The sequence below is a fragment of the Schistocerca nitens genome, chromosome 7, assembly GCF_023898315.1.
Source record: "Schistocerca nitens isolate TAMUIC-IGC-003100 chromosome 7, iqSchNite1.1, whole genome shotgun sequence".
Taxonomy (NCBI): Eukaryota; Metazoa; Arthropoda; class Insecta; order Orthoptera; family Acrididae; genus Schistocerca; species Schistocerca nitens.
This window is the reverse complement of record NC_064620.1, coordinates 118,447,087-118,460,184: the sequence shown is the minus strand read 5'-3', so window position 1 is coordinate 118,460,184 and position 13,098 is coordinate 118,447,087. Positions and strand designations below refer to the sequence as shown.

The following is a 13,098-nucleotide window of genomic DNA, read 5'->3' as shown; positions in this document are numbered from 1 at the left end:
ATAATTATGTCCTGTGAAGGCTGAAGTGAGAGTGATGGTGTATTGCTATAAAGAATCTACATGTGAACAAATTAATGTACATTAATTCCTTCCGTCTCAGCATTTATTCACAGCAACTACTCATTTCTCCACTCCATTTTAGTTTTCTACATCTTTCATTTTCTGACTTCTCTATTTTTTTGCCGTCCCTCTCCCATCTCTGTTACATACAATGTACTTAGCTTTTCACTCTTATTAACTGGTGCATGATGTTTTAATAGTAATCTCTGTCTTGCACACTACCCTGTCTTCCACATTTAAGCTCGCACGTTTTCAAATCTCATCCGGTGCAGTCCCCAACAATCAGTATTTCCTTCTCACTCCGTCCGGTAAGTCTCCCCTGACCCAGGGTTCTGTGTGATGTTTCTAAACTGTACCAATTTCCCTAAACCTACCTCCGCAGTCATTTTCCTTCACACCTCTTCCTTCCCCTTCAACTCTTCCTCTAGAAGAAGGAGCTACTGGCTCCGAAAGCTTGTGAAGGTTAAATCCTTTTGTGTGTTTGTTCCCCTGTCGACGCTCAGTGAGTAGATTTTTTTAATCTGTCCATTTACATTGTATTATCATTAATTGATTGTCTTCATTGTTAAAAAGGATAATGCATAACACTACTATAAAACTAAATGAAATGTGTTATGTCACAGACAAGGGAGATATAATACGACAGCAAATCAGTCACACTCCAACCAAGCACTACACATTTCTGACATTTCTCAGCATAAGAGCCATGGTGATAGTGGGGCATGGTGTTCAGGGCTACTCTGGTATTAGGTTGGTGTATTAAGCACGTAAAATTTTTGTTTTGCATGTTGTTATTTCAGTTCCCTATGGATTTATTTATCAACTGTCATTTTTTATTAGTTGTTCACTGTTGCTATTTGATTGTACAAATTGTCATTTTGTCATTTGGAGATAGTGAGTGGGGCTGTGGACGCTAGAAAATGGAGTGCCAGTTATAGAAATCAGAACGTTTCTGACAAGAGGTGTGACAGCGGTGTAGACAGGCAGAACAATTTTTTCTGTGTATGGGGATAATGCCATTGGACAGAGCACTGCAAGAAAATGGTGTTCTTGTTTTAAAGGAGGGTCATGTTCACATTAGTAACTATCCATATTCCGGATGACCTTCAGGATTTGATGAAGATCATTTATACACATTAGTCAACATTAATCACATCAGCGTACTCAAGAACTGGCAGATTTGATGAACTGTAATCATTCCACCATCATGCATCATTTTCATGCAATGGGGAAGATTCAACAATTGGGTTGTATGTGTTCCACATGCTGTAAGCCAAAATCACAAAATTAAGTGCATCTCTGCTTGCCCGTCATAAATTAGCACATGAATAACACCGATCAGTCCTGTCCTGTATCACTATGAGAAATGGGGTCTTTATGCTAACATAAGGAAACGAAAGGAATAGTTGAGTCCAAACAAGGCAACAAATCCCCGTACAAAGACCTGCACACATTTATGAAAGAAAATGTTGTGCTTCTGGTCGAACAGCAATGGTGTGGTGTATTAAAAATTGCTTCCTCAAGGTGTAACCATCATGGTTGACATTTATTGTCAACAACTGAGATATATTGCAGGTGCAATACAAGACCAGCAATCAGGAAGACTGAGTGAAATGATGCTACTCCATGATAACACCCGCCCACTTTCTGGAAAAAAAATTAAAACCCTATAACAGGAGTTAGGTTGGGAAGTCATTCTGCTATTCACTCCTTATTCACCTGATCTTGTACCCTCGGATTTTCACCTTTTTCACACTGTTGAACGTTCAAGGAACTTCATTTTTACAGGAAAATGCGCTCTGAACATGGCTCAACAAGTTCTTCACCTCGAAGCTGTGTGATTTCTACAATCGCGGAATCGAAAAGTTACCCCAGCATTGGCAGACTGTTCTAAATAGTGAAGGAGAATATACTATTGATGATTTAAGTCCCTGTTATGTGTATGTGTTGCATGACAACGAAGCTTTCGCAGTGGCACAGTTGTATAAAACATTCTCGGACTTCTGTCGATGTATCTGTAGTGTTTATTAAATTTATGGAAAAACACTATGAACTTAAGCACCATCCTAATAATTTGAAGTATACAGTAGCAAGTTACCTTATTGGTACATGGCTCTGTAGCAGTCTCAGAGATAGGGACCAGCAAGATCTGTCGTGTCCACAATGAAATGACTTTTGACCAGCATACTAAAAATGTTGGCCATACAAAAATACAGAAATGTGGCAGAGAAATATAGCAATGTACAGTAACAGGCTATAAAATAAAATTGTATAGTGCAGCTCAATCTCTTTGCTGTTACTGGTGTTAGAAAAATTAATATACACACATCAAAAAAAGTTTTGCATCGACCCGATTCCCAGAACTCCTGAAGATAGACTTTGACTGTTGATATTGTATCACAGACACAGTCTCTCTGACTGTTGAGAGGTGTCACTAAACCCGCACTAAGATGTAAACAACCATGCTTGAGCACCGCCTATTAGACGGAGGGATTCCGACAGCCGATCAGTTCCAGTCATTCCACCAGGTACATGGCTACTGTTTTCTGTAGTTCAACCATGCCTAGACGGTCAGTACTGCGGTTCCATTGTGTCCACATTGTCACTTTGTGCCAGGAAGGGCTCTCAACAAGGGAAGTGTCCAGGTGTCTCGGAGTGAACCAAAATGATGTTGTTCGGACATGGAGGAGATACAGAGAGACAGGAACTGTCGATGACATGCCTCGCTCAGGCCACTCAAGGGCTACTACTGCAGTGGATTACCTCTACCTACAGATTATGGCTCTGAGGAACTCTGACAGCAATGCAACCATGTTGAATAATGCTTTTCGTGCAGCCACAGGACGTCATGTTACGACAAACTGTGCGCAATAGACTGCATGATGGGCAACTTCACTCCCATTGTCTATGGCGAGGTCCATCTTTGCAACCACGACACCATGCAGCGCGGTACAGGTGGGCCCAACAACATGTCAAATGGACTGCTCAGGATTGGCATCATGTTCATTTCACCGATGAGTGTCGCATATGCCTTCAATCAGGCGATCTTTGGAGACATGTTTGGAGGTAACCTGGTCAGGCTGAACGCCTTAGACACACTGTCCAGCGAATGCAGCAAGGCGAAGGTTTCCTGTTATTTTGGGGTGGCTTTATGTGGGGGCTGACATACGCCGCTGGTGTTCCTGGAAGGTGCCATAATGGCTGTACGATACGTGAATGCCATCCTCTCCAACCAATGGTGCAACCATATTGACAGCATATTGGCGAAGCATTCGTCTTCTTGGATGACAATTCGCACTCCCATTGTGCACATCTTGTGAATGATTTCCTTCAGGATAAGAATGTCGCTCGACTGGAGTGGCCAACATGGGCTCCATACATGAACCCAATCGAACATGCCTGGGATTGATTGAAAAGGGCTGTTTATGGAAGACGTGACCCACCAACCACTCTGAGGGATCTACACTGAATCACCATTGAGGAGTGGGACAATCTGGACCAACAGTGCCTTTATGAACTTGTGGATAGTATGCCACGACGAATACAGACACATATCAATGCAAGAGGATGTGCTACTGGGTATTAGAGGTACTGGTGTTACAGTAATCTGGACCACTACCTCTGAAGGTCTCGTTGTATGGTGGTACAACATGAAATGTGTGGTTTTCATGAGCAATAAAAGGGGCGGAAATGATGTTTATGTTGGTATCTACTCCAATTTTCTGCACAGGTTCTGGAACTCTCGGAACCGAGGTGATGCAAAACTTGTTTTGATATGTGTATTTGAACTTTTAAGTGGAATGGGAACAGAAAGTAGTGATAATGTGATTTGAGATGAGAGGTTAGCTGCAGTGTTTGAGTAATATAAGTTTGAAGCATCACTTCTTTCCTTTGTTTCTTACATTTTTGTTCCGTTTTGTCATAGGTATTCAGGCCCTTCCTTATTACTTACAGTTCCAATAGTGCCTCAGACAACATCCCACAATGCAATTGCTATTTGGGAGTTTCTTTGCCTTGCTTATGACTTGGCTAAGGAGGACCTTTATGTATTTTTGAAAATGTGTATGAAAGGTGGGATTGTGATTTTCTTTGCCTTCTACTTAGTTTTATTTTCGTTGCACGGGAGCTGATTATTCTCTTTGTAATCCTTTATTTAAAAACTATTCTTCCTGTGTTTTGGATATTGAGAGGAAAGGCAATATTAAAGTAACGACAAATTGTGTCAACAAATAAGTTTATTTGCATGCCCATCTTCCACAGCATATTTTAAAATCAGTTATTATTGGTTTCTCCATCTTATGCTTAGTACAATTAATTAAAGAGAATGTCACACCTGATGAATTTTGCTTTTACTTGCAAATCATCTTCTGTGGTCATTCTGTCAACAAATATTTTGTTTTCTCATGAGCAGCATCCTCATTGAACAACTCATGCTTCGCCATGTATCTGAACATGTTGGGTGGGTGCGTAGGTGGGCTCGCACAAGGTGGCAGTTTTTCTGGAAAATCTGGAATTCTCAGGGAATTAAATTTTACCTGGAAAATTAAAGTGTGTTAATCATATGAATATAATTCCATATAAATTATTTGATATTTGAAAACTGTGGTTAAACTGCTGCTTATGCCTGGCATATAGCTCAGCTGAGAGGAAAGGAAAGTCATTATTGTGTATGCTTGGTATGTTACCCTCCCCCACTCACCACTAATTCATCAGTAGCTTCTTGACACCGTCTTTCTCCTCATGGTGATGGTGTGTGTGTGTGTGTGTGTGTGTTTTCCGTACTTCAGAAAGACCTTTTGGCCGAATGCTTGAATGAATAACATTTCTTCATTGTGCCTGTCTGCGACTCAACATCTCTTCTATATGGTGACTAGCAGTCTACCGTATTTACTCGAATCTAAGCCACACCTGAAAAATGAGACTCAAAATAAAGGAAAAAAAAATTCCCGAATCTAAGCCGCACTGAAATTTGCGACTCGAAATTCAAGGGGAGAGAAAAGTCTTAGGCCGCACCTCCATATCGAAATAAAGTTGGTCCATTGTAATATGAGACACAATTTATGTCGAATGAATGACAATACGGCGACAATAGTTTGGTTCGAGTCGTAAGCTTAGCAGTTAAGCTTTACCAGGTAGCCATTGCTATGCGTCAGGCTCTCCGTATGTATTTATATGAGTACCCTTCCTTTTTCACGTGCTCCGTCTGGTTTGAATCGATTCCTTATTTTGCTTTGATCTGATAAGTGCTGTTTTCTTTGTTATAGGTGTTCATGTCACTCTAAGCTACAAATGCATTACTGTACTGTTTCATGCATTGTTTGTCGCGTTCTGATAGTGCGTGTTTACGGCCTGTCACTGCTCTCGCGGCACAGCTTGCTTTTGTGCGCGCTACTGCTGCTTACAATTTAAATAAAAAAAAAAAGAGAGAGAGAGAGAGAGAGAGAGAGAGAGGAATCGTCTCATTAGCGAAACAATGGCAAGAGACTGCTATTTGTTGTTACTTACACTGCTGCTTTCTTTGATAATGATCAACAAGAACCAAATAATAGCCTGCGTATGATAGAACATGTTCTGAATGAGAGTTAGGCGAAAATTTTTCTCCGTTTGAAAATCTTTGCAGCCGCTTCTTTAGTACATCAAATTCTGCACAGAAATTAGAGTCATCTTAGATTTAAAAATCTAGTCAGTAGCCGTGCTTCATTTCTGACTGTATCACTATTAGGCATAAGAATAATACAAATATAAACATGACACGATATGTATATTCTTCCGCGTTTGCTGTTGTCTCACTCTAGTTTCGTAGTTTATTAGGCAGACAGGATTTAAATGAGATAGCAGCAAACGTGAAAGAATACATGGCAAAATGTTTATATTCGTATTATTCTTATGGTGAAGAGAATACTGCATGTGATTCACATTTCATCAGGTTCCTATTAGCAACCATTTCTTCTCACAGGTAGGAAAAAATTCAGAACGTAGAGTTGGCCATATTGACAAAAAAGTCTTGCTAGTCGGATTTTTGCAGTACATTGAAATTCTGCTACATTCGAAGATGAACAATACGGAATTTGTATTTACTTCGTTGGATAATGTATGAAAATGCAGTGCTCGAAACTCGGGGCGGAGAAAAAAAGCTAGTCTCCCACCTTTCTTTTTCTTTTTTTTTTAAATTTATTTACTGACACAGAGGTTTTGGCGCCAGTATTTATCTTTGTCCCTACAAAGCATGCCTGTGTAGCGCTACATACATTCGACAGCAGAAGTTAGTTGTAGTGGCACCTACCAACATTTTTCAGAACTTCAGCTTGCTTTGCACTCGATTCTATGCCGCAGGCGGTTTTTTGGATTACAAAAACCAGAAAAAAAGTGCGGCTTAGATTTGAGTAAATACGGTATTGTTTTGATAATGTAGTCAAACTATTACATTGATAACTTGGGTACTATTAGGACATCCATCAGTGTTAGCTCATTGTAGAAACTTTCCCTCAACCTTTTTGCCTTTATTACTTATGGTGCCCTTTGAGAGTTTGACCAACAGGGTGGCAACCATGGAGAGAGGCTCTGATCAGAGAGAGTGGCATCAGGGTGGATGGTGTGCAAAGAAACAGATCAGACTCACCCATGCTGGTGACCATGCCAAAAAGGCCATCTCAGCAGGCAGAAAAGATCATTTTGATACAGAGGTTTACAACCTTATGGCATTTGTGTTTTTGGTCATACCATAGGTTGAAAATCAGGCAAGGAGAAATGGAAGTGGACAGCCCCCACCCCCACCCCCACCCCACCAGTTCTTTATATGCTGCAAAACTGACAGATAACCTCTTGCAACAATGAAACCACTGTTTTTTGCTTAAAATATTGAGGATAGCTTCAGAGAAGTTGCTGCAGTACAGAAAGTGAGAAATGCTCTTTATTGTAAAGATGACACGTCGAGTTGCAGACAGGCACAATGAAAAGACTGCTTGACATTTAGCTTTTGGCCAAAGCCTTCTTCAAAAGAGGGCGCACACACACACACACACACACACACACACACACACACACACACACACAAGCAGGCATGCCTGATGCACGCATGACCGCCATCTCTGGCAGCTCACACTGGAAACAGCAATCTGGAAGGGGAGGGAGAGAAGGGCAGGTATAGCAGGGTACGGGTTGGGGGAGAGAAGAGTGCTGTGTGGTGGAATGTGTTGAATCCAGGAGGCAGCATGTCAAGACTGACACTAGTAGTGGTGTTGGAAGACTATGAAAGGGGGGGGGGGGGTAAGGAGCAGGGAAAGGGAAAGGCAGGTGGGTGCATTGGCAGAGGGTGGTACATAAAGAGAGTGAGGGGCTGTGAATGGGGAGGAGGAGGTAGGGCAGAAACTGTGGGGTGGAGGGTGTGGGGATGATAGGTTACAATAGATTGAGACTGGTTTGATTTTGGAAGTGGAGAATGTGTTTTAAGGATGACTCCTGTCTGTGCATTTAAGATAAGCTGGTGGTGTAGGGGAGGATCCATATGGCCTGGGTTGTGAAACGCATTGAAATAAAGCATATTATGTTCAGCTGCTTGTTGTGCCACAGAGTGGTCTTCTTTACTCTTGCCAACTATTTGGCAGTAGCTGTTCATCCTGGTGGACAGCTGGTTAGTAGTCATACCAGTATAAAAGCTGTGCAATGATTGCAGATCAATCTGGAGCTTCCATTATTAGAAATGGATCTTTGTTGATTAAAACATTGAATGCTAACCAGTCACAGGCACTTCAGGTCTTTGACAAGCATGGGGATGTATCAGTTGCCATCTCTCCTCATAAGCACTAAAGGTGCCATCTTTCACCAGGGCCTAATGCCAAAGACAGATGAGTAACCGCATATTAACCTAGAGCAGTGTGGAGCCATTTTTGTTCATTGCTTGCAGAGAGGGCCTAAGGATAATTGGATGGACTCTGGACCTCTCATCATAGATTATCTGAGAAAGTTAAGGTCATGTTTTATAGGTGTGATGTCAAGCCCTATTTTCCTCCTATGAGATTTTTTGAAACTGCACAGAATACCAGATTCCTCATTTGACAACAGGTTCAGGTCAAGATGCCAAGGAGTAGTTTGAATGACTCACCCAATTGACATGCAAAACTCACTTCAACAATGATGACAAGATCTCGAACCGCAACTCCTGCTCCTGCCCCCATGTCATTGCCTGCCTGTAATAAATGTTTAGGAATCTGAATAAGTGCACCAGTCAAAAAAAATTAGTTACCCTTAGGAGACAGTATGCTAATAATGTGTTAATGCTGCCTGATAATTGCCTCAGTTCACCAAGAAGGAGAAGGCACAATTGTCATCATCTATGCCTTATTCAGGCGAAGCCATTAATTGATTATTAAGTCCTGTAAAGCTACTAAATCTTGGGGATGTTGCTCACTGCACTGTTTCAAATAGGCCCACACATTATCTGCAGAATAATTTAGGAATTCATTTGAGGTGTGATAGGATGCCCAAGTGATTGTCAAGCCAGGAATGTGAACATGTGGCCTTGTGAATACAGCTGTTGTCATCTCGGAGTACAGGAATATTCACAATACATAAGCCATGAAGATGTAGGAGAAAGGGAAGCACTTGGTCACTGAGATTGTGGAAATAAACATGCTGGTTCATGCTCACAATTATTTAAATAAAAGTGTCGAAGTTCTGGTTTGAGAAATGCCCTCAGAACAACACAGAACCACATCTGGCCTGATCTGCACCCTCCATGCACTGTAGTTTCTGTGTTATTTGACCCACTGAAAATGTGTATTGTCGTATGCTTCTGTGAGCAGTGATGTCTTGCAAGGCACCCTACTCTATTTGTCCATTGCATGCAGCTCCCTTTGCAGTACTCACTCAAAAACTGGTTGAGATGGACCTGCATTCTCTGACAGAAGCAATTCTTGTCATGTAGTCACTGACAAAGTGTCTCTAGTCCCTGTCAATTTTGTGACCACTGTTCTTACATCTTGTTACATGGCTGCAAATGGTACACCATTCCCTTATACTACACTGATACATTGACAAATTGGGTAACTTCACTCACAGTGTGCCTTTAGGCCAACCAAATTCAATAGCTGCCTTCTACAATTGTGTCACATCTCCATGTCGACCCATCTTACTGAGCTGTTCCATACAACTGACTGACACAAGCATACCGCTTCAATCCCATGACTTGAGTTAGTGGTGGAGGGCCACACTACTGACTGGTACCAGTTCCACACAGTCTACAGCACTCTAGAGTGACCAGTGTTCGCAGTTAAAGGGGGTGGCTAATATTTTTTCTGGTGAGCTTATAATTTATTGGAGAGTTTTTCCTTTTTGGTCTAGTATATATATTCTGTACCAGAACACATGCCAAAGAAGAGGAAACACCTAATGGAGTTGCAATATTGACTTTGTGAAAAGCAATGTCCGACAAAATAGTTAGATCGAGTGGCAAAAGAACAATAGTACACCACAAAAAAGAAGGAGAAACATGGTGAACAGTGTGGAGAAGGTCAGAATGCAAAGTTGTGCTTATATGTCAGTGTTAAGTGTTAGTGCGACCTCGAGACCAGATGAGAGAAAACACAGGTCAGCAAATCATCCCACTGATGCCTTAGAACGTGAAAAAGGCGAAACACACCTGGCATAAATAAATTAAGTGGCTGCAGGAAAAGGCAGTTTTATTTACAAAACAAATTAAGTTATCTTTACTGAATTTTGCTTCAGTTACCAATTTTACACTATTACATAATGTAGACTTAATGGAGCATAGCATGTGATAGATGATAAAATGTAGTCTCTTAATAATTGTTGCCCCACTATTATTGGATGTGTCATTGATATTTCCTTGAAATTTCATGTTGTCTTCGCTATTTTCCAATTTTCATGGACAGTTTATTGTACCCTTACAAACCAGTGGCAGATACAGAAAAACCTCAAGGAGAGAGTGCGAAAGATATCTTGAGCTACCTTTACTTTTACCGTAATAAAAAATAATCAAGTCACATGCAAAGTTTATCAAGGTTTTATTTAAACTGATTACACATGTATACAAGACAATGCCATCTTATGATATTAAAAAACTACAATTGTGGTTCTCTTCTTTAGATGATGAATTCTATGCGCCTATTCTTCCTGGAAAATTGGTTAATTACATTGTTGATAGGACAATCAATGTCAGGCTGAGTGTTCAACAGAGCTAAGCTATTAAGTCGAGCCTCCTCCAATGTTGACCTCAGCCATATCTTTGCATGCTGCAGTGTTGAAAAACTTCTTTCTACTGTGGCATTAGGTGCAGGGAGACAAGCAAATATTTTGTACAGCATGTGCAAAGTAGGATAGTCAGATCTAGGACAAACAGACAATGCTTGCATAACAGAATCACAATCATTAAGGGTGTTTATGCCTGTTTGCTTGTGTTGAAGAATCTCTCCCATTAGTCTCTTTTTTTTAATCACGAAGCAGTAGAATATTCACAACTTTTTCCGAACAAATGCCAGACAGAATAACGTGTCAGGATCACTAGAATGGCTGCTACTTTTCTCGTAAGTATGTCTTAGCTATCTCTCTGCCAGACAGAAACATATAAAATATGATGATGCGGATGCGCATGCTACATAGGAAAGTACAAATACTCGATAACTCAATTCCATCGAGTCGACTGACAAACGAATAGTGTGCGGGCTGACTGGACGGGGGCGGCACGGGTGGCAATGTGGGGGTCCCCGCAAGAGGGGGGGGGGGGACCCCGCGTGCCATCCTTATATATCTGCCACTAAAGCACTCTTCTATCAATTTCTCTTCTATCTGTCCTAATTATAGACCAAAAGCAGTGAAATTTCTGTTCTGGAGATAATGCCATGGAACTCACAGTATATTTTTTAAATTTGGCAGCCCTGCCGTGTTCGTTGTTAAGCCATTTGTTGGTAAAACCAACACGTGTCAAACAATGGAAAATCTAGGGTGAGACGGCAGTCGTGTGTGTGTAAGTTGTGTATGCGCACGCGCGTTGTGTGTGTGTGTGTGTGTGTGTGTGTGTGTGTCTTTTGTTGAGGAAGGCCTTAATGGCTGAAAGCTTTAATTGTGAGAATCTTTTCGTTGTGCCTAACTGTGAATCAGCATCTCTGCTATTTGGTGAGTAAAAACATGTCAGAGTGTTTGGGTGTTACAAAGTAGTTTCAGACTTAAATTTTGAGCACCTGTGGTTAAGATAAATATTTGGAACTGATGTATGATTAGTTTCAGATCGAATACTCTGTGACTAGAAATTTCATTTACGTGCTATCATGGTTCTGCACTCAACTTCTCCACCCGTCACTTATTTCTCTTACTTTTGTGTTTTACATTATTTCTGTGTCACAAAAGTTTCTTTTATTATCCTGTTTAAAAATGGGCTCTCTGTTTTCCCTGTATGCCTGTAATATATTGTGTAACTTAAATCCGGTGTACCAAGAAAATAACAAATTGACATGTGTGACTTTCTTTGTTTTCTAGTGCTGCCATGAAGACCAAATCCGCAGAAATGAAGGGGAAGCTTTTTGAGTATATTGTAAACCCAACAGGGAGTAATTCTGTCGACAGACATGTGAGCAGTAATGATAAGTTGGGCAAGCGCTATCGTAATGTTGCCCCTGTTTTCTGCATTGATGATGAACAAGATGGAGGTATGTGCACAGCTGATAATCAGATGACCATGCTGAGTGATAATTTTTTAAATTTTTTTTGCCTATTTATTGCAGTTAGACATATGTCATTTGTCTATAGTAATGGATGCAGTTATGGGCAAAATGTGCCCAATGTGTTTTACTGGTGAGATGTAAAAAGAAAAAAAAAAAAAAGAAAAAAAGAAAAAAAAAAAAAGAAAAAAAAGCAAACTCTTGAAATTAAAATGCATAAGGCATATCTTTCTAAGCATCCTGTAACAACTTATAAGTTGACATGTGTGACTTTCTTTGTTTTCTAGTGTGCATGAGCTGTAAAAAATATTGTCTTGTTTCACCATAACTTGGTTAAGAAAATTTTAAAGGGACCTGTCAAAATAAACAGTGGTTCGTGAAGATAAACAAAAGAAAAAGATAATGAATACAGTATCTCTCTTCAGATCTAACTTAAAAGAAAACACACACACACAAACATACCTATGTTGGTCCAACTTACCACATTGTCCTCGCATTTCATCTTGAGTGGGTATGTGATTATATATTAGATGAAATCAGTAAAAGAAGAAAGGAGATGCATGGAGGGGAACATGGTTGAGAGTTGGTAAGGAAAGACAGAAAGGGAATATGATAGGACAGTGATACTGGTGAGCTTGTTCTGGAGCAGGCGTGGGTCATTGTGTGTATTATGCACTAAAGGTTGGAAGTGGTTTCAGAGATAAAACAGAGTAAGATAGGGGTGGGAGGGAGAGAGATAGATAGAGAGAGAGAGAGAGAGAGAGAGAGAGAGCTGAAAATATAACAGTGTGAGTGTAGCTTGATGGGGTGAAGTTGGGCTTGGGGACTGTGGTAAAAGTGGTAGGAGCTAGTGGAGGTTGAGGCCAGGAGGATTTGAGGTTTAAAGGGTGTGTTATAAGGACAACTTTCATCTGCTCAATTCAGAGAAGCTGTTACTAGCATGGTGTAGGTGGGGGGGAGTAGGAGGAGATGCAGCTGGAATGGATTGTGAAGCAGTCATTGCAGTTGAGCCTCTTGTGCCTAACAGCATATACCTCTGGTTGGTAAACTCTTTCTTTGGCCACTGTTTGGTTGCAAGCATTTGTTCGGATGCACATTTGGTTGTTGGTCGTGCCCACATAAAAGGTTGTGCGAAAGTTGTAGCATGGCTGCCATATGCTGCTGCTTTCACAGGTTGCCTTGCCGCTTATTGTGAGACTGGATTAGGATATGTTGGATGAGTGCATATTCCACATGTGTCTTCTACAGGGATATCACTCATATGATAATGATGTGGCACAAAAATGGATCAAGATGTTTTGTAGACTGTGTGTGTGACGAAATACCACTCTGGGATGTTTCTCATTTCTCATAATAGTATGTAGCT

General features: G+C 40.8%; 1 protein-coding gene across 1 annotated transcript in view; it reads left to right on the top strand.

Annotated features, from left to right (window-relative positions):
• LOC126195385 (TBC1 domain family member 23) overlaps positions 1 to 13,098 on the top strand; it is a 242,644-nt gene that overhangs the window by 173,201 nt on the left and 56,345 nt on the right. Inside the window, exon 10 of the mRNA XM_049933975.1 lies at positions 11,551 to 11,720. Coding sequence (XP_049789932.1) covers positions 11,551 to 11,720 — 170 coding nt within the window. The remainder of the gene's footprint in view (positions 1 to 11,550; positions 11,721 to 13,098) is intronic.